We start from the raw sequence: 22,899 nt of genomic DNA, 5'->3' as shown, positions 1-22,899 counted from the left end.
GTGCTATGATTTCACCAAGTCAAAATGATGCATGATAGGATTCTGAATCTATAAGACATATTTTTCTAATGCAACACATTCAAATATTCTCCCAAAGAAAATAATAATGAAGAAAATGACTCACATTTTGATCCTGAAGAGGAAGTCCCACTTGATGTAGATTTTGATCCCCCTTTCATGGAAAAAACACCTTTGCCTCGACGAGTTGCTGTCACAGTCACACGGGGACGTTTCAGGGGTATCACTGCTCGGGGAGGTGGGGGACACGCCCATGATAATCAAACAACCTTTAACAAATATAACTGGTGCTTAGATTTGGCTTCATACTAGAGTATTCAATTCAATCAAATGTAAGACATTTATTTTGTATACATCTTCTTTTATACTTAGTTCTTAGAAGGCATTTTTCATGTTGTCATCCCTGCTTGAAAAAATTGTTGCTGGTAAGTTCTTTGTAAACTTCAATTCAACAAATATTTATTAAACACATACAATATAATGGCTATGTGTTATTCAGTTGGGGAACAATCCAAATTCATGTGCATGTGTGCATATATATGTGTATATAGTAAGCATATAATTAGTGTGTATGTGTGTATTTATACATGTGTACACACATAGATATATGTCTATGTACACATCCATACATATATACATATACACACACACATATATATATATATATATACATATATATATATGTGTGTGTGTATATATGTATATAATGGGTGTGTGGGTGAATATACACATATGTCTAGGATCTTCCTATACACACACACACAGAGTTTGTAGCACATTACTTGGCACATAGTTGGTGCTCAGCACATGCATACTGGTTAACAATATACTGCTGCTCACATTATAAATACATATCAGAAGTCTGTCTTGGGAATTTAGTCTCCTTGATCTATGCCTGGCTCTTTCTTAGATATATAGGTTTTCCTTTGGGTGTTCTAGTGCAATGTTTCTTAAATGCTGAGAATAGGTCTAGGCAATTAATAACAATATAAATTATTTACTTAGCATTATATACTGTTCAAATATTTTTACTATATGTGTATGCATCATTACATGTATAAAATCTATATTGCTTGTGTTTGGTTGGGAAAAATTATGTAAGTGGTATAGAAAATATATGGAAAAAAAAAGTGATTTCTTTACTTTTTAGAACTGACAATGGTTTAATATAGTTACAACGTGCTACAAATATCAAACATTATTAATATCACTTAGTGTGAATCAGTTTTCTGTCTCTGTTTCCATATATCATTTTTGTGTTCACAACCTTTGCAGAGAGCAGGGTAGGTATTATTATGTTCATATGACAGATGAAGGAACTACAACACAGAAAGAAAGCAGCCAGCATTTGTCAGTGTACAAAATTAGTTGATGAAAATGTCCTATTAGAAAACAATATTGGGATGAAAAACTTCTTATAAATTCCTATAAATTTACTTATAAATTAATAAAAATGTTTTATTGCCAAAAATTATGGTAAACACATTTTCTCCTTGAATAGTAAGAGATGTACAAAACACATCTCCATCTAGGTATACACATATTATATATGTGTATGGATGAATACATATGAATGCACATAGTTTGTACTGTTAAAACACCTCTGAAAAACATCATTAGCAATAAATAACAGGAGGAAATAAATAACTTATTGATCCTGGAACTCTAGGCTCTAATTCAGAATATGAAACTCTTGCCCAATCAACCAGGTGTATAATTAGACAATCAATTGTAAAGATAATAGTGTTATTGATTTAAGAAATACAATGGCTACATATAATACTGGACTCACATTATGTAGATTAAATTTTTATACTGTCTTTAAAAATAGCCAATCAATAGCAATAATCCAATGTCATGGTGAGCAGAAGAGGAAAAAAACAGGACAAAAATAAAAACCTTATATAACATATTAGTATGGAAAATTAGTTTTCTCTTAGGCATAAAAATGAATGATACAGTAATTTCATTTTTTTTAAAAAGAATCCTTTCACGATAAGACACTCTGGGGAAATTTTAAAAACATCATTACACAATGGAACAAAAACGAATATATAAAGCTAATTTTAAAACTGCCAGACAACTCCAAGGTACTTAGAGATTTTCTTTAATCAGAGGGAAAATATTCTGAAATGAAATAAACTCCTTCTGAGAAAAAAGCTGAATGATATTTGGAAGGGAAGAAAGATGAAATAAGACAGTTCAAGAAGGTAAAGAGTCTCTATCAGGTCCATTTCAGCTAAGATAATATTAGCACTGGATGCAATTTGAAAGTCAACATGTTGCTGTTTGGGCAGATGAGGCTCAAAAAGGTCATAAAGACCTCCTGTGTTTATAAAATCTTAAAGATAAAAAGGACCAACTAAATCCACTCCTAATTTCAGTCAATAAGGCCTTTTATATGTCACGAATATAACCAAATGTTACTTTGCTCTCATGAATTCCAAATCATAAAGATGATCATGGAAATGATGTGGCAAGATTCAAATCTCTCCAGTGTGAAAGCTTCAGTTCTCTAAAGTGCAACTTTAAAAGTTCAACAAGACACATAAATGGATTTAATTTTTTTTTAAAGCCTAACCAGTGCGTATTTTGTTTTAGAATGAAGAAGAATGTTCAGGCAAAATTCTATATTTTTATACTTGAAAAACAACCAACATAATATGTTGTAGGAAGAGGGCAAAGGACATTAATATTTCTAGAACTCAGCTTGTCCAGGATTGGACAGTATACCACCCTAGTAGCCAAATCAAATATTGTACCTGGAACATAAATTTTTCTTTTTTAAAAATATTTTTCTTATGGTATAGCTATTGGCCATTAGAACTGAGGATAGAAACAGCTTTGTTTTTACTTTTGTCTTCTAGTGTTTTAGCACAATATCTGGCATATAATAGATATTTAATAATATTGTTCTTGTAGTTTCAGAAATGATCCCCGTATGGTACTACCTGTAGTTCCTTATAATTCTTCTCATCTCAAAATCAGATTTGTGCCTAAATATTTTTTTCAATAATTCTGGAAGTAAGGCACATATTACCTCAAATGCAGAAAATAGAGTTTTGGATAAAATAAATTTTTTTACCTAAAAGTATCTGGGACTAAATCAGTAAATAAATGTGTGTATGTATGTGTCTGCATATATTTTTATATATATTATCCACACACAATACACATACATGTATGCATACATTTGTACATAAATATGTGTATGTGCACATATGATTACATATAACATGGCCAGCAAAAATACATATTATATGTGCTAGACGCACATATATAGGATACACACTCATATAGGATATTTAAGTATCCTGAAGGTTTTGACAATGAATTTCAATATCATGTAATTTTTTATTTCAGTGTTTTTTTTTTTTTGTGTGTGTGTAGGGACATTTATGTTTGGTGGAACCATTGTCAGTGGGTGTTTGAAAGTCCTGAAGATTTCATTCACCTGTTGCTCTAGGCTAAGAACTTACAAAATATAAGTAATTTCAAATTATTGTAAAAGTTGACAAACAAATTGGGAGGCTAGAGGAAATAGCCTGATGTGGCTCTGCTCTTTACTGATTGAAAGTCCTTGAACAAATCACTCTTTCTTAAGGGCTAGGCCTTAAACCAAAACCAATATGATTTTCATTGATCGATCACCAACCAATAAGTCCCAGGCTAAGTCCCACTTGGTCATTGTTTGGGTTTTGATGGATGGACTCAGAGTGAATGTAAATAGCAGTCATTTCTGCTTTGGCCAGAAACCCTGAAGCTCTTCCCAGATTTATTTATTTATCTAGATTTAAACCTTTCTTCCTATGAAATGTCTTTCCTATTCTAAGTACATTCCAATTATATATATATATATATATATATATATATATATATATATATATACTCGTACACACACACACACATACATATATATATATATATATATATATATATATATATATATATATCAGAGAGACAGAGGGGAGAGAGAGAGAGAGAGAGAGAGAGAGAGAGAGAGAGAGAGAGAGAGAGAGAGAGAGAGAGAGAGAGAGGTGAGAGTGTGTGTGTTAGTTCTATGGATTGGATATCTTATCATTTATTGTAAGTGGATTAAAGTAATTTGTTTGAATAAATCAATCCCACTCTTACTTCCCCTGCCAGTTTTGACATTTGCTGTTCTCAGAGAGTAAGGATATGTCACACATTGGGGATGATTGACCAATTCACAAGTTGGGAGAAGTATTTCTAAGTATATATACATTTTGAAAGGAACCCTTTTGGACCAAGGCAGAGACTTTCAAAATATGTTGTTTAAAGATATGAGTTTTTTTTTAAATTAAGCTAATTATTAAGAAATTAAATTAATGCTTTTTCATCTTCAAGGGGTCCACAATTGGGAATGTTTCAACCACACCCTGGTGAACATGTTCGTTATGCTAAGACCAGAATGAAAATCTCAGCACAGCTGACCATTATTTTTCTAGGCTATGAGTGCAGCTCTTCCAGAAAAGATGCTACTGGCTTTACATTTTGTTTGCTGCTATTTAAGCATCAGTTGTACCTATCTATTGATTTTTGTTTGGGTGTTTCTGAAAAGACTCACAGAAATAATGCATCTTTCAGCTGACAGAGAAGATAAAAGAAACTTACCACCTACTCAACTTAGGCCCAGAAGAACACTAAATAAACAATGACGTGATGGTTGAGTTCAAGGTTTTGACCTTGAAGATGCTGACTGATTTCTATCTGAGGGGGCTTGGTGTTCATAGGACACACAAATTGGTAGATGGAAAGCCTCTCTGTCCAGAACAGGGGAGAGATTGGGCAAGCTGTTAGTTTACAAAATCACAGAAGATGGTAGCAGTTCTGACAGCACTATTCATTGAAATAATTGACTGCCATTAGGTTAGTTAGACTTTCTTTTGCACAAATTGAGGCTGATGGACATTCATCTCTACAAACTCTAAACCAATCTCGGCTTTTAGTATTTCTTGTCCTCCTGACAAGGATATTTGACTCAGACAATGTCTCATAAAAAATATTCCCAATAGATAAGGCTTTGCATACTGTGCCTCATTTAGTCAGAATATTACTTATTGGGGTACAATAGCTGTTTTTATTGTTTTGCAGTGTCATTCCTTGCCATGAAAATCATAATAATAATTTCACTTCCATTTATTTAATATAATTTATTCAACAATCTGACATAGCTTGGATGAAGAAACAACCTTCATAATGCCAGCTGCCAATTAAAATAATTTATGCATATATTCTGTCATTCTGAAATAGGTCAATAATTATAAATTTTAAATATATTGATGTAAATTTTGCTAATTTTAATTTTTAACTATGATTTTTAAATTTTCAAATGTGAGAGGAAAATTATTACATGCCCCATAATTCAAAATTGCTCTGAGACTTTTGGGACTCTGTCTAAATCATGTAAGAATTTTCTCCCTTAGATATCAAAGTATTAATGCTATGTTCCAAACTCATATTTATAAAAATATAAATTAAATATATTAAAATAAATTTATTAAGCTTAAAATTGAATTAAGTCTTTTGAGGGAGCCTATATGATGGAATCTAGTGGGTCAAGTGCTAATTGAAATGAGCATTAAGAAACAGATACATCTTGCTATTATATTTTTCCAATATGTATTAGAGCTTAGCACATGCTGTTACCCTGTAATCAATGATCTGAAATAACTTTAACTTGACCTAAGAGTATATTTTTCATTGAAATTACATTGGCTTTCCTCTTATTTTTAATTAATATGAGAAGAAAATGGTTCTACTGCTAAGAATTTCTCACTTTATTAAATCCAAATTTTTAAATATGTAAAAGCATTTCAGACATACTTGTTTTTCTGACAATTTGGGGCTCACTGATTGTACAGCATCTTTGCTGACATCAGTGGAAAAAAGTGTCCACTTGCAGATGGGAATATTATGATAATGGAAAACACTCCCTGAAGTTCAAATCTTTTTTAGTTCATTATATCAATTTATTTTATTTGAGTATATAAAAAATTAAAATTTAAATTACATGCAAAGACTTTCCTTTACATTCATATAATAGAAGAAGAATATTGTAGTGGGAAGAGCACCAGATTTAGAGACCTTGAATTTGAATTCCAACTCTGTTATTTAGTGCTTGGTAGACTTTGGGCAAGCTAAATCCCTTTATGATCTCAGTTTCCTTATAAGGTATTACCTTAATTGTCCTACAAAGTCAATACCAACTCTAAATGAACCTGTATTATCTGCTCCTCTTCCAGACATGCAGATACAGATTTGAGAAAATGTACAAGCCTATTAAGCAGTGAAATTTTTCAGAATCCTTGATTCTGAAATGAATATTAGCTTATGGTACCTGAGAGATCTTAATAACCAAAAACTGAAGAGTTATCTAACCATACACATGCAACTAGTGGAATGTTAGCCTATTATATCTATTCAAAGACATCCATTCAGGAACACTTATATTAAAATTGATGAATTGAAATTAACTAAGTAATGGAAGTAATATAAATTGTTGTGATGTTGAATCATTAAAAAAATTTGCAAATAGAACCTAAAAAACTACAGCTTAATTGGTAGGGCTAGAAGATTGACTCAGAGACAAGTGTTCAAAAAGGCTGCTCTTAGTATCATCAAAAGGACAGATTCCTAGCCTAGGAGTGGAGAGTGGTGAATAGTGGCCCATTTATTCTTTTGGCTTATAAGCATAAAAAAGGAGACAAGTTCTAACTGGCAAGTTTTAGAGTTGGAAATTAGAAAAAGAGGTGATATTTATTAATAAATGCAAGCAAAGTATCCCTTACAAAAATCAGCTTCAATAAAAAAATACTTTGACAATGGGACATAAATTCCCTTCCCTCCTCATGTGATCCCTCTCCTTTTGTTTGGTTTTCTTGGGAATTGATGATGATATTACTACTAGTAATATCTGCTATTGGCAGATACTTATGTTGCTTTAAGAAAATTCTAGATGACTAGAAACAGACAAATAACAGCACAGTAAATTTGTCATTTTGGGCACTGATAAATTCAAGCACTTCTTTATTTACATATTCAGCCATCAAACATTTATTAAATTGGTACTTTATGTTTCTGACATTGTAGCAGGGAAGACAGAAATGTTAAAAAAAATATCACTTCACAGAGTCCAGCAGAAGACACGGCATATGCAGAATTAGAAGAAGCAAATTAAAGAATAGGAGACAGGAAGAAGTGAGCAATTAGACTCTAGATGTTCTGATTCTTAATCACCATTCCTTATATTTATAAAGACAAGCAGGTAGAATTTTTTTAGAAGTGGAAAATAATCTAATGCATAATAAAAACAATTTTATGAAGCATGAATATTCCTATACTTTCAAAGACTAGTATGGATACTTTTATCTCCCAGGCCAACGAAGATCTCAAGCCATCTATGAGTTAGTTATTCACTTTTAAAAGTTGTACTTCCTGAAAAATTCATCACTCTCTATTCGACCTGTTATGAGCCTCTCCAAAATTAGCCAGATCTTTGGATGACAGACATACCTTGTACTGTTCAGTCTATCCTCAAAGCCTGTCACCTTGGTTGAATCTGCTAAAACTTGAATTCTACTTGCATAATTTGGGAACTCAGGGTCACCTCTATCTCTCACAATTACTTGGTTAAAAATAATAGCTATAGAATATGAGCTAATGTATATTCATTGAATAATATGATATTCATAGTATCGAGTTTAGTGCTCTTCGCATTAAGGAATCAATAAAAGCTAAAGCTGAAACATTAAAAATCTAATTATCATCAATAAGCAATTATAGAATATTAGAAACAAGGTCTAAAGATTATCTTTTATAACTGTAGTACTCATAATAGTTTTTTAAAAATTCAGCTTAACCTTCTTATCACTCCTGGGAGATCTATTAAAATTCTTAAGAATTATAAGAATAACTTGGGAAAATCTTTCTGAAAAGGAAAGATTTTTTATAAATTAAGTTAATATTTGGGTAAAAAACCCAACTTTCTCTTGTATAAGTAATAGATGATATGGCAATAGACATTAATCAAGAGGATTTCCATAGAAATTTCACAGAGTAATAACTGTGAATAAAATGTACATTTAACGATATTTGTGGTTAGTTCATTCAATTATTAAAAACATAGTATTAGTGAAGTTATTCTGACATGGTCCAATTCTGACATGGACTTGTTCGTTTTCCTTTGATATAGGTTATAGACTATATACTATTCCTACCTATCCATTCTACAAATTAATGCAATTAGTCACTGTGTCAAGCAGGACTGGTGTACATCAGTCTCTACCATTAAAAAAAGATAACATAATGGATACTACCCACTTCTGGATGTCATGTTGTAGCAGGTTCACAGTATAAGTTAAAGTTTCTAGAGAAAGTCAACCAGGACCATAAAGAACATTTAAATCATTCCACAGGAAAACTTTGTAGAGCAATTGAACATGTTTACTGCTGAGAACAAAGACTTAGGAAGGTACATGAGAGTAATTTTTAAGTATTTGAGGGACTGTCATGTGGAAAAGGGATTAGAGTTGTTATGTTTGGCCCAGGAAAATGGAAATGAGTAGAAAGGCACATCTTAGCTTTGTCATGGATCTTTTTATTTTTCTAGATAGTCTTTTCTTTGATTATTTTTATTAGCTCCTACAGATTCAACTGAACAGCTAGATAGAGCAATGAATAGAATTCCAGGCCTGAAGTCAGGAAGATTCAATTTCCTTAGTTCAAGTCTAGTTTCAGACACTTTATAGCTTTATGATCCTGGGCAAATCACTTAACCTATGAGCCTCTGTGAAATGAGCTGGAGAAAAAAATGCAAGGCATTCCAGTATCTTTACTAAGAAAACCCCAAATAGGATCATGCAGAGTTAGAAATGACTGGAACAACTTCACAAAAACTAAGCATATATTCAATTATCATTTGGTCATTCAGTATCATTTACAGTTGTAGGTGGTTCCCAGATTTATATATACAAGTCTATATATTCTAGTCTCTCTTGAGCTCTAGCCTCATGTCACAAATGGTCTATTGAATATTTTGAACTGTATATCTGCACAGTCCAAACTCAACATGTCCAAAATGGAACATGTTCTCTTTCCTCTGCACACTCCTATTGTGAACTTGCCTATTACTATCAAAGATACCACCATCCTTTTAGTCCCTCAGGGTCAAAAGCTTGGTTTATTCTGGACTTCTAATTATTACTTTCTCTACATATATAGTTACTTGCCCCAAATCCTGTCATTTTAATATATAACACATCTCTCATATACACCCTTTTCTCCATTCACATAGTCATCACCCTACTACAGGCTCTCACCAGTTCTCTTCTGGACTACTGAAATAATCTTCTGTTATTCTTTATGCCTCAAGTTTCTCTACATGACAATATATCCTCCACAGACTGATGAAAATGATTTCCCTAAAGTATAGGTCAATGAACCATAAAATATTTATTAAACACTTATGATGTGCCAGATATGCTGGATAATTAAATTTTACACAATGCTTATTTTATTTTAAGTATGTCTTTAGAGATAAGAAACCATTTTTCAAGTGATATGGAAAATACATAAAGTTACAGAAGCTTTCTCCACTAATGAATATCACAACTTATCTTTGACTTAGTAAGTAAGTCTTTGGGGGTTGACTAAGATTAAATGACTTAACCAGGGTCACTCAGTTAATAAGTATTAAAACAACTATTTGGCTTTAAGTCCATGTCTTTCTGTCTCCAGCCTTGCATTGGTATCCCTTATGACAAGATTCCTCTTTTAAAAACAAATTTGGAAGCATCAATAATGGGGGAAAGTGTAAAGAAAGGAGGTGATATGAAGGAAGGATTTTGGTACTTTTCTTCAAATCAAGATACTCTTACCAGAGACTAAATTTATCATAGAAATAAGGCAACTTTTCAAGGGATGGTATTTATGGAAACTACTTCAGGGAATAAACCTCTATTTATACATCAACCAGAAGATAATAGAGAATATAAAATACCACTCAAGTGGGGGTAATTTTCTTTAAGTTTATTGGAGTGAGTGACAAAGATAATCTCATTGTTATCAGAACAAAGTTCAAAAAAGACTTCCAGGGTCATTGTACTATATTATAACCTAGAGCAATAACTTAAAGCCAAAAATCTTTGGTTAATAAGTTTGAGGATCTTGGGGAAAAGGCAGATAGCTCAAAGGAAAATACTTCAGAGTGGGCAGTTCTTCACAATTATTCATTATCCCATATTTCTTAGAGGAAATGTTTAGACATTCTCTTGCTGGTCCTTGTTTAGCACAGTGGCAATTGGTCCTCAACATGTTTGTGGAACATAGAATGGTTACTAAATCAGCAAAACTGAACAAAATGCACGATAGACATCCTGAGTAAATGTGAGTTGAGAGAGGATGGAGGAAGAGAGAAAAATTGGGCAGTACATGTGAAAAAAGACATGTGATAGAGGACCTTTGAAAGCATTATATTTGATATAAGTGGGGAGTAGATTCTCAGGTTATGGAAGAGTAGGTAACCTGCATTTGTGCTGCTAGCCAGCGTTGTGTGTCCTGATACATACATACATACATATATATGTGTGTGTGTGTATATATGTATATATATACATATATAATACACACACATATATATATATATATATATAGATAGATAGATAGATAGATAGATATAGATATAATCATTTCATCATTTCAGGAGCTGAGATGATTAAAACCAGAAAGATATAAATTTTAATGACAATTTTCAGACTAGTAGTTCCCACAGCAGAAAAGAGACTGCTCAGGGACAATCCAAGAAAGCTAGTGCATAATTCTAATCAAGTGTTTATGTACGTGTGTGTGTGTGTGTGTGTGTGTGTGTGTGTGTGTACATGTGTGTGTGTGTATTTTGGGTGTGCATTAGGGAATAAACAATGAGAGAGGGAGAGGGAGATGGAGAGGGAAAAGAATAAGGAGAGAGAAAGGAAGAGGGAGAAGGAGAGGAAATCATCTTAATTCCCTTGATTTTTCAGTTTCTCAATTTTATCTATAAACGTCAAAAGTTGGATATAGTAGTCTTCTGGCTAAAAAAAGAACTGAAAAAATTTCTTGTGGATATATTATAGAATATTTTGTTTGTTCTTGAAAATAGCAACATATAAAATTGACAAGATAGACATCATAATATATATTTGGATTTATGATATACATACATATATATTTTCTCTAAAATACAAATCTATGTATATGTCTGCCTGATAAAGCATTTTGACAGTGTTATGCAGAGATAAGCTTTTTAAAAGATGGAGACTGTTTCAATTTTTTTATCTTTGTGGCCCTAGGATCCAGCATGGTACCTGGCACATAGTAGCAGTTTTTTCTAATGAATGAATGAAAGTAGGGATATTTTAGCAAAATAGAGGAACACTTCCTGTTTTTGAAAATTCGTGTTGAGTCTTAAGAATTCATGACTTTTTGTTTAAGAATTCTCAAGAGCACGTCATAATAAAGAATAAATGTTTTTTATTAAAATTTAAATTTTTAAAAATATTTTTAAATTTATAGCATGAGACAATAAGATAAGTTTAAATATCTCCAAAAGTCTTCAAAATCTGACTTTTTTTTTTCTATTTGGCATAGTACCAGACAAGAAAGTAATCATTTCATAAATGGTTTGTCAACTTGAAAAAAATAGGAATAATAGCTTTGTCTTCTAGCAAACTTTTCTTGACAGTGGGAAGAGTTCTTTTTTTTTTTTTCATTGAAAAAAATCTGTTATCTATAAACAAAATGCTTGAAGCATTTAAATATAAAACTATGCAAAATAAAAGATCACAGAGGAGTAAAGCCCAACTCACCGATTGTAGAAATCATCCCTGTAGTAATCATAATCAAAGACATAACCACTGCAAAAGGAACACAAAAAATTCATTAGTTGGCATTTAGCAAACTTACATTAATGACTTTGTGGTATTATAATATTGTCTAATTTTTTATTTGACTTTTTCAACATATTTATTTCCAAGTGAGTTTCATAAAACAATATACACATTTCATTCAAAAGAGTATAAAGCTACTGCAATTTTTTTTTCAAATGTGAACCAATAATTTCCATTGGCAGATTAGAAGAACCTATAACTGGAGGAGAGAATGGGTATGTTATCTGAAACATCACTGTAGAGAATCCCACTAAGAAAATTCCTTCAAAAACAGATCATTAATTAGCATGTGCTATTCTACTAAAGATCACAGAGATTTGCCTGGGTACATGAAAAAGATAAATGATTTGTCCAAGGCCACAATTCCAGGACATGTCAGTTCCAGGGACATGAATTCAGTTCTGTCTAAATGTGAGACTGGATATGTATCTCCTATACAATGTTCTTTCTTATGTTATGTAACATAATAATTGATGGCTTTCTTTCCCTTTCCCCTACTCAAAGGAAGAAGATACTATAATTTTCACTATTTTTCTTTCCATATGATTAGTTAATTGAAAGTAGAGAAGATAAAAGAAAAGAATTAATGACCCACGAATAATGAATATGATAAATAGAAATGTGGTTGCTTCAGAAATTCAGCCCTTTTACATTTAGAAAAGAGTAAAATCCATACCACAAAAGGGAGAAGAAGCTAAGAAAGTCTTGCCTCAGTGTTCTGAATAACAATAGTGTTTTTTATGCTTTTTTTTTCCCTCAAGGGTGTTTAGATAGTCATTGGCAAAATAAATTTGAACAACCAGAAAATCAAGACAGATGGGTGAAAATATAAAATAAAGAACACGCAGACATTTGCACAAGTAACCAAAGAAAACATAAACAGAGAGTTTCAGTAAAGATCAAAGTCCCCAAATCTTAATTTTGTGACAGAATATTTTCACTAATGGGAAATTATTTTTTTTAACAAGTCCATTTAATTTAATCAATTTGGTTCTGGCTGTCTTTTTTTTTTTAATTGTAAAAGCCTAAAAGTATTAGTGAGTAATCTGGCTTCATTTAAGTCCCAAGTAAAATTCTATCTTCTACAGGAAGCCTTTCTTAACCTCTCAATTCTAACGCCTTCTCTCGATTAATTATCTATTATTCATCTTTTATAATTTATTTTGTATTTATCTTTATATGTTATCTCCCCCATTATTGTAAGCTTGAGGCTACGCTATGTCTTCCCTTCAATTGTACCCTCAGTTCTTAATACTTGGTACATAAAAATAGAGTCATAATACCAAGTTTTTAAGTTCTTGTTATTGTTTGGAGTTACATTGCTGGTTGATAAAATAATGGCTTTTGAAACATATAGTATATACATGCATATTTAAACACATATATGTATATGTGTATGTGTAAATAGTAAAAGCTTGATGCACAGTAACATACTTAGTCTATAAGTCATGATGGTTCTGATCTCATTGTACTTATATCAATAATATATTTGGAAAAAGTTTTAAATTCCCCCCCCCCCTTTTTTTTTTTTTTAGTTCAACCATTGAAAATCCCTCTCGACACATTAGGTTCACTTAACACTAAGGACAGAACCATTATTCCCTCTATACTTATACCATGAAGTGTGCTAATTGATGAAATGATCCAGAGTTGAGGATAAAAACCCATTTTTGTCTAATTCATTTAGATAATTGAGGCAAATGATTTTTACTGCAATTACTCAGGTACTTAACTTTTGTTTGCTTTGAGTAAAAAGGTTCTTGATAGAGAAATGAAATTTGATACTTTATAAAGAGATTGTGCATAAAATAATTAAAAGGATGAAATTATGCTCAAACAGTAGGGGATAACATGAAGCGTAAGTTGCATTTTTATCCTTATTGGGAGATCTGTCTATCTGTCCATTTTCTTTTATTCCATTACTCCTGTTCTTGTTTAATTTACCTTCCTCTCCACTAGTAATCTGGACAGCCACTTTGGTGCTCTTATTCTTCCTTTCATCTTCAAATCTGTCTCTATTATTTTTTGCTTTTCTCACTCTAGTAATTCTAAACACTGGGTAATCACCACCATCTGCCTTCTACTCTTGTGTTCCATCCTTTCAGTCATGTCCAACTCTTTGTGACCCCATTTTGGAGTTTTCTTGGCAAAGATACTGGAGCGATTTGCCATTTCCTTCTTCAGTTCATTTTGTAGATGAAGAAGCTGAGATGACCAGGCTGAGTAATTTGCCTAGAGTCACACAGTTAGCAAATATGTGAGGCTGGATTTGAACTCAAGAATTGGAGTCTTTGTGACTCCTGGCCCAACACTCTAAACATTGAACAAACTAGTTGCCCTATTTATCTTACTTGTACATAGGTAGCTGCATATTGTTTTTCCCCACATTTTTGCTTTTCTTCATGTTCAGAATCCTGTCTCTCTATTTTTTATAATAAAATTCTAACAGAAATCTATAATTGCTGCCTCAGTAGTATCATTATCAACTCATTCTTCAATCTCTTTCCATTTGTTTTATCCAACCTACTAAAATTCACTAAGATAACTACTGAATTGAAAACAACAAACAATGGCTTTTCTTCAGATATCATTCTCCTTGACTTCAGTATAGCACATTATAATGTTAACTATCCTCTCCTTCTTGATAGTCTCCCATAATTTCCATGACATTGTACAAAGTCATTCTCTTGCCTATTCTGATCATACTTACTAGTTTCTCTTTTTTTCACATCTTAAATGTTCTCATTCTTACTCATTGTTTTAGAAATATGATCCATTTTGGTCAAAGGATATGAACAGATAATTTTCAGATGAAGAAACTAAAACTATTTGTAGCCACATGAAAAGATGCTCCAAATCACTACTAATCAGAGAAATGCAAATTAAGACAACTCTGAGATACCACTACACACCTGTCAGATTGGCTAAGGGGACAGGAAAAGAAATGAAAATGTTGGAGGGGATGTGGGAAAATGGAGATACATTGTTGGTGGAGTTGTGAACGGACTCAACCACTCAGGAGAGCAATCTGGAATTATGCCCCCAAAATTACCAAACTACGCATACCCTTTGATCCAGCAGTGTTACTACTGGGCTTATATCCCAAAGAGATTTTAAAGGAGGGAAAGGGACCTGTATGCGCAAGAATGTTTGTGGCAGCTCTTTTTGTAGTGGCCAGAAATTGGAAACTGAATGGATGCCCATCAATTGGAGATTGGCTGAATAAATTGTGGTATACAGAAATGACCAGCAGGAGGAATACAGAGAGGCTTGGAGAGACTTACATCAACTGATACTGAGTGAAATGAGCAGAACCAGGAGATCACTATACACGACACAGCAACAACAAGATTATACAACGATCAGTTCTGATGGACATGGCTCTCTTAACATAGAGAGGATCCAAACCAGTTCCATTTGTGCAGTGATGAAGAGAGCCATCTACACCCAGAGAGAGAACTGTGGGAACAGAGTGTGGAACACAACATAGCATTCTCACTCTCTCTGTTGTCATTTGTTTTCTTTCTGAGTTTTTATTTTCCTTCCTTCTTGATCTAATTTTTTTGTACAACAAGATCACTGTATAAATAAGTATACATATATTGGATCTAACATGTATTTCAACATATTTAACAGGTATTGGACTACCTGCCTGCTAGGGGGGGACTTGGGGGAAGGAGGGAGAAATTTGGAACAAAAGGTTATGCAAGGGTCAATGTTAGAAAAATTACCCATGCATATGCTTTGTAAATAAAAAGCTTTCATAAAAAAGAATATAAAAAAGAAATATGACCCATTTTTATGATTTCAAATACTCAGCCTACTCAGCTTACTTTCAGTTCCATAAATCCTACCCTGAACTTTTCCATGAGCTTCAATTTTGAAAATTCTAGTTTCTTATTGAACATTTCCACAGAGATATCTCAGAGTTAACTCAAGCTCAACATGAGTTTGAATTTTAATTTATTATCTTCCTTTTACAAACAATTCCTCCTTTTAATCTTCATTTTGCTCATGATAGTACCAATTTTCTGCTAGTTAATCAGCCGTGTGATTTTGGTAGGAATCTCCTAACAGATTTCCTTTCCCCTGGAATTTCCTTATTTGCCAGAATTACCTTCATAATAGAAAGCTCTGACTATTTCACCTCACTGCTCAAAAACTTTGCTTATGCCTTACTGTTACCACATAAAGCACAATCTCTTTAGCTTGGCATTGAAGCTTTTGCATCTGCCTCTCCATTTTCCTCCAAACTATCAAGCTAAACATATTACTCCCATTCTATGTACTCATTTTTCCCTAAGTAAAATGATATGCTAGCTGTTTTTTTAATCCCTCACCATATTTGTACCTGATGAAAAGCTTCCCTTTCTTCACAATTCAGTTTATGAGCCATTTCTTCCATGTTTATGAGTCCCTTCTTCCATGTAGTCCTTTCTATTCTAAGTGCTCTGTCCCTCTTTAATTTTTTCATATAAAATATAGTAGGTATTTAGTAAATTTATTTTTCCTTCCCTCCTTCCTTCCTTCCTCCCTCCCTCCCTCCCTCCCTCCCTTCCCTCCTTCCTCCCTTCCTCCCTTCCTCCCTTCCTCCCTTCCTCCCTTCCTCCCTTCCTTCCTTCCTTCCTTCCTTCCTTCCTTCCTTCCTTCCTTCCTTCCTTCCTTCCTTCCTTCCTTCCTTCCTTCCTTCCTTCCTTCCTTCCTTCCTTCCTTCCTTCCTTCCTTCCTTCCTTCCTTCATTCCTCCCTTCCTTCTTTCCTTCCTTCCCTCCTTCCTTCCTTCATTTCTTCCTTCCTACCTTCCTCCCTTCCTCCCTTCTTTCCTTTTCTCCATTCTCTTCTTCCTTCCCATTACTGTTAGCTCCTTTATGTATTTCTATTATGTTTTGCATTAGAATCATCCAAGTATTGGTCTTATCCTCACTACTGTTCCAGTGTTTTCTTTTATTTTTTTATGTGCCTCATAAAATATACTGCACATAATAAGCACTTAACCCATTTGCTGAGTGGGGGAATGAAACATTCTTTGATTAAAAAATCTTTTATTTTGTATTCAACAGAGGATGAAATGGCCTTCTTTGTGAATTTCTTTTCCTGGAGATGGGAGAAAATAGAAGAGATTTATTATTCAGATTTATCATCTTCTATCATTACTGTACCTTAGGTTAACATATTTTCTAAGAGTATATAGTTAGAATATTATATCTGTATCTGTGTTTTACTGATAAGCTTCACTGGCTACAACATGGTGCTAATAAGACCATGGTTACAGGTTTAATTCTGTCTTCATTCCTAATATAGCTCCACATTTTGTTTACTAATTTACAGATAAATTCATATCATGCAGTCAGAAACATTAAGAAACACAAGCATATTTGTAACAATAATCATGGCAAAGAAATCCATGATTAACCCCATTTTCCAGATGAGGAAACCAAAGGAAGATTCACATAAATGTCCTCCTAACTTTAAGTCATTCTGCCACCTTTCTATACTCTGTTTTACTCTATGTAACATTGATAAGGAAGTTTAATCCTATTATGAAAACACCAGGCATTTCTATGATACTGTATTTGCACTGTTCTCCCTCCTCTCTCTTCCCCTCCTTTACTTCTTTCTTCCTATAGAGAACTACCCTTGCAGAGATGATAATCTAGTGTAATTTGCTCTTAAGACAACATGTTATAAGATATTTTTCCTAAGACCATTAAATTTTGTTTTTTTTTTGGATTTTCACAGTGCCAATTTAATAAAATGACAAAAATCAAAATAATTTCATGCATTGAAGTAAATACAGGGATGGCCAAAGCTGTTTACAGACAGGAGTCAGACCCAGAATTTTAACTTTAATTGTCACTTTGCTTAAAAGCCTTTAGCCTTTTTTGGAAAAAAAAATCTAATTTTATTAGTTGCCATTTTCCCTTCTAGAAAACTGATTTACCACAATTATAAGCTAAACATTAGTTTGTACTTTTTGCATTTTAAATTCCTTCTATTTTTTCCTAATTTTCATTTTACTTTTCAAATTATCCACATAACTGATCAAATCTTCACAATAAAACCTAATGGGAAGACAGAAGTGCCAAGGGCTTTCAGGCTCTTACTTTGTTTTATTACTTTTTATTGAAGATTAAGTTTAAAGAGGTCAAAGCCACTATCCTAGAATTTAATATATACACTTTCATTTGTAGAGGAAGCCATATCTTGTTGGATTTTACAATATAAGAGATAAATTTTATCTAATTCTTTTTACATTCCAAAAATCAGTTCCATATGAATAAACTCATTCTTCTTTTGATGTTTCTGGTGAAGGTGATTAAAATAGGATCTTTAGGATACATGCAGATTTTCCAGCAAAATTATAAATAACAATTCAATAACACCTTTAAAGGCAGACATTCTTTCAGTAAGTCCCTCTGCAATAGCTTTCTGACCTCCTTACACAGAAATGTCTTTGTTAGGTACACCCCTTCTCTAAGAGCTAATGTTTGGTTTAGGGAAAAAATGGATGGGCTATCATGTAGACTTTCTTGTCTAGCCACAAGGCTTGCTGAGGAAAAGAGGGAAATCATGACATGCAGCAGCCATTTCAGAGCTGATTTTCCACTGCTCAAAAATGATAGTAAAGTTAAAGCCATTTGGAAGACATTAGATATAATCCACCAAAGGGCTTTGCTAATGAATCCCAAACTCATTCTTGTGGTAAAGCACCCCTAGCTCTATAGATAAGCGCATATAAAACTCAGATACCATGACTCAAAATTTAGCACTCTTTTCATTGTAGCATTGGATTTATGAGTTCTCATTTACAATATGTTTTTAAAATTATTTTGCTTTTCAGTGCAACAAAAGTCAAAAGTCATTTTTAGCTCAGGGGTTCTTTAATAATATTTTAAACTAAAAGGATATATATTCAAATTATAGACATTCAAATAAAAAAATCCTCATTAAAATTATTGGTTGCCATTTCTACTATACTAATTAGAGTTGTATTCATTTTATGAATAATCTAACTAGACTGAAGAGACTAGGATTTGTACATATATACATGTTGTATATATTTCCTCTCCCTTTTTCCTCCCCTCCTTCCCCAATCTGGCTACTCTCATTTACAGGGCCTTCCAGCACAAAACTGAGAGCAGGAAATGTACTCAATAAATATTTGCTGATTAGATTTGCTCCCAGCATCCCCAATGGAGAAGCTTTCCTTGATGCAATATATGCCCTCAGTCTAGTAAAGTCTGGAAATTCAAGCACATGGAGAGATTAAAGAGTCACAACCACAGCTACTGCTAAACTCTTAACCTCTGGCTGGCTTCCTTCAGTAACCTATCAAGCTGTTGTACAAAGGCTCTAGGCAATCCCTTGTATTATTATTATAGATGACAGGTAAAAAAATTGAACCTTATGTGGCCTTCTATTTGATAACAGTAACATCTCTTTATAGACTAGGTACTCCCAGTTCTCCTAATCACATCTCTGTGATTCTTTTGCTATCCCATGACTTGTCTTTCTCGAAAAAATTCTAAGATTTAATATAATAAGAAAGACACATTCTTTTTGCACTGCTCAACTAGTATCATTCAGTAGAATTTAAGCCCTTTCAGGACAGCAATTGTTTCATTTTAGTTTTGAGTCCGTAGTGCCTTGTACATAGTAGCTGTAAATAAATATTTGTTGAATTGAATCTGGGAGCATATGCCTCAACTTCCTCCTTTTTGTTTGGCCTGACAATTCAAGAACCAATATGTGATATTCCATCATTTTACATAAATACAGATTCTCAAGGATTTTATCCATTTCCTTGAAAGGTCGTCATTATTTATAGAATAGCTTCTCAAAAGAGCACTGCTTACAATACAGACATCAATGCTAAGGTGTGTACAAGTGTAACAAAATCTATTCCACTATCACTTAATGATAGCAGCTGCCCCCTCTGTGTTTTCTCTCCTTTTAAGAGCTGTACACAGCAGCAGTAGAAGCACTAAATGAGAGAGGAAGTTTCATGGGAGGGAGAGATGATGAGCAGCAGAGAGAAATGAAAAAGACCTCTATCAGCAGAAAACTAGATGTACTGGGGGGAACAAAATCAAGTAATTACCTTCATGCTCCATAGATATGCACATTATTCAAAACAATGGGCAAAAACCCCATTCCCGCTCTCAGCATCTTTGATGAGCTCTTTGATAGGAGAAAAGTGTGGACAAAACTCACAAGAATGGACAATCATGAACCACATCCTTTTCTGTAGATACTAAATACAGTATGATAGATTTAAGGGCAGAAAGGACATTTATACAGAAACTGAATGGGAAAACTATTATTTGAACCCAGGTCTTTTGACTCCAAATACAATATATTTTTCAGTGTACCACAGTTTTTCTTAATACTTTCTCAATGAAAATCTGCTGTCCTCTGTCACTTAAGACCTTCTCTAATAAGACCTTTATATACTTCCCCAATCTTATTCCAAAGCTTTCAATTTAACCTGAAGCAACACTTGTTCCCTGAATATGCCACATAAATTCCTGAATCTATACCTACCATTGGTCATTTCTCACCTTCTCCCGACTTTCACTCAGTGCCCAAATTTCATTCCTATTCCTCTCTAGCCATTTCAGCTCAGTGATCTTGTCTTCCATGAAATACCAATAAATGTTTTCATTAACTTAGCACTTAGCATAAAATAACCTTATTGTTATTTGGTTTTATGTTCTACATCCAAAGCCATTTCTTATACATAGTATTCTCCTGAGGACAAGTCCTATTATATAAGGACATTAAAAAGTGGATTGATGGTAACTTTATGGGTAAAAGTTTCAGTTGAGAGAAAGTCAGAAACCAGATTGCAAAGAGAGAGGAGAGGAAAGGAAGGTAATGAGTTCAGACAACTTTTCCTAAGAGTGATAAGGAAATAAGAGATGGAAAAACAGCCTGATCGGAATGGTGAGAGAATCTTGAGAGGTGAAAACATTTTGGACAGGTACTATGTCACTGGAGTGGGATTGAGATTCAATTAGATAGAAATAAAAGGATGACAGCTGTAGTGAGAACATATTGAATTTAAGGGATAAGGACTGAACTTTCAGATGAGGAAGCACTTTATAAATATTACCTCATTTGATCCTAAGAAATCTATGATAGATGCTATTGTTACTATAATTTTACTGATGAAAAAACAGAGTCAGATAATGGTTAAGGGACTTGCCCAGGATCACCCAGCCTCAGATACTTAGGCTGGCTTCGGACTCAACTCTTCCTGACTCCAGACCAAACTCTTATCCGTTGTGTCAGCTAGTTGCCATTGCAAATGCAGTTCAGTACCTTCTCTGCAACTTCTTGAGTTTTTCAGTGATTTGCCTAAAATACTATAGACATTTAGAGATAAAACTTCAACTCAGGTCTTTTAGTTTTAGAAGCCAGGTCTCTACTGTGCCTTTCTGTTTCTTGATTGTATGTCTTATTCCAGATCTTTACAATAGCAAGTGAGTAGGAACAGAGGAGGTGGATAGTGGAAATCTAGGGCTGGGCATTTGGCTAGGTATGAATGATAAAGGGAAAAAAATGAAAGCAGAGCAGGAGTGATTGCCTGGAAAGATACCGAGAGAGGAGGATAGTTGAGGATAAAGAATAGATTCAGGAGAATTAAGGTATGGAGATATATTGAATGACAGGAGATTATGATTGGATAAAAGAATTTCTCTTGATTGGGGAAATAGAATGCTTAGGAGCAACCAGTAGGTGTGAATAAGGTAAAGAGGAGAAGGCAGTCATTGGAGCTGCACAGACTGAGGAAATAGAAGTTTCTTAATATCCTCCACTGATGGTAACTGTAAGACCTCTAAACCTTAATAGTCTGCTTTGGCTGAAAGAAAAAAAAAAAACAACACTATCCCCTCATGAACACCATTCTGGTAATGATGACATCCTAATTAAGGCAGGCTAGTTTTCAGAAGATATACATACATAGTCTATTGCCAGTAACATAATCAAAACATTTAGAGCTTAGCAAAACCTGTCAGGCTTATGCCTCACTGGAATAATCTTCAAGCTATTTTCTATAACACATCATAATAAAAGAATAAGAGAAAGTCTTTAGAAAAAAAAAAGCACTGAAATAAGTCCTCGATATATAGAAAGAGGTCTTAAGACTTTAACTCTATACACAGGTCCAACTATTATCTTTTTCTTGTGTCTATTCTTTCTTTGCTTTAGATAAAAGATATTGAAGATGACTATGACTATAATTTTTTTAAATTAATATTTTTTATTTACCAGATATATGCAGGGGTAATTTTACAACACTGACAATTGCCAAACCTCTTGTTCCAATTTTTTCCCCTCCTTCCCCCCTGCAGGATGACAGGTTGACCAATACATGTATGACTATAAGTTTTTCAAAAAATCAGAAGAACACACTATAGAAGTCTAAGAGATGGAATTTATGCCAGCTTGATCTGCAAGTCAGACCATGAGGAACCAAGTCTCAGGCGGCCTGTCTGGCTTAGAGATGCAGCCTCATACATATTTTAGTTATATGGCATTTGGGAGTGAACTTGAGGAGAAAAATGATATGTAGGAACTATTATAAATCTGAGCCCACTTTCTCTAGTAAGAAAGGTAGCAAGTATTTATTAAGTGCCTATGGTATACCAAGCACTGTGATGCATTTTACAATTATTATCTTCTTTCATTCTCACGATAATCCTCAAAGGAAGGTGTTATTAGTCAACATCTCTGTATACAACCACATACACATGTATACACACACAAATATACACAAATACCATAGGCAATAGAAAGGTCCTATATCACCGGAAGTTTTCCTGTTCAGATTTGTATTTAAGAAGAATCATTAGCAGCAGTTTGAAAGACATAACAGAGTGGTGAGGAACTTGAAGTGATGAGAACAATTAGGAGGCTTCTGTAATGATGTA

At 33.4% G+C, this 22,899-nt stretch overlaps 1 protein-coding gene across 1 annotated transcript in view; it reads right to left on the bottom strand.

Annotated features, from left to right (window-relative positions):
• The window catches only part of RALYL (RALY RNA binding protein like), a 758,144-nt gene that overhangs the window by 53,642 nt on the left and 681,603 nt on the right, over positions 1-22,899 (bottom strand). Inside the window, 3 exon segments of the mRNA XM_074278973.1 lie at positions 125-265; positions 268-287; positions 11,883-11,930. Coding sequence (XP_074135074.1) covers positions 125-265; positions 268-287; positions 11,883-11,930 — 209 coding nt within the window.

Source organism: Sminthopsis crassicaudata, chromosome 1 (assembly GCF_048593235.1).
Source record: "Sminthopsis crassicaudata isolate SCR6 chromosome 1, ASM4859323v1, whole genome shotgun sequence".
Taxonomy (NCBI): domain Eukaryota; kingdom Metazoa; phylum Chordata; class Mammalia; order Dasyuromorphia; family Dasyuridae; genus Sminthopsis; species Sminthopsis crassicaudata.
Note: the sequence above shows the minus strand (reverse complement) of the source record. Positions and strands in the feature narration are given on the sequence as shown.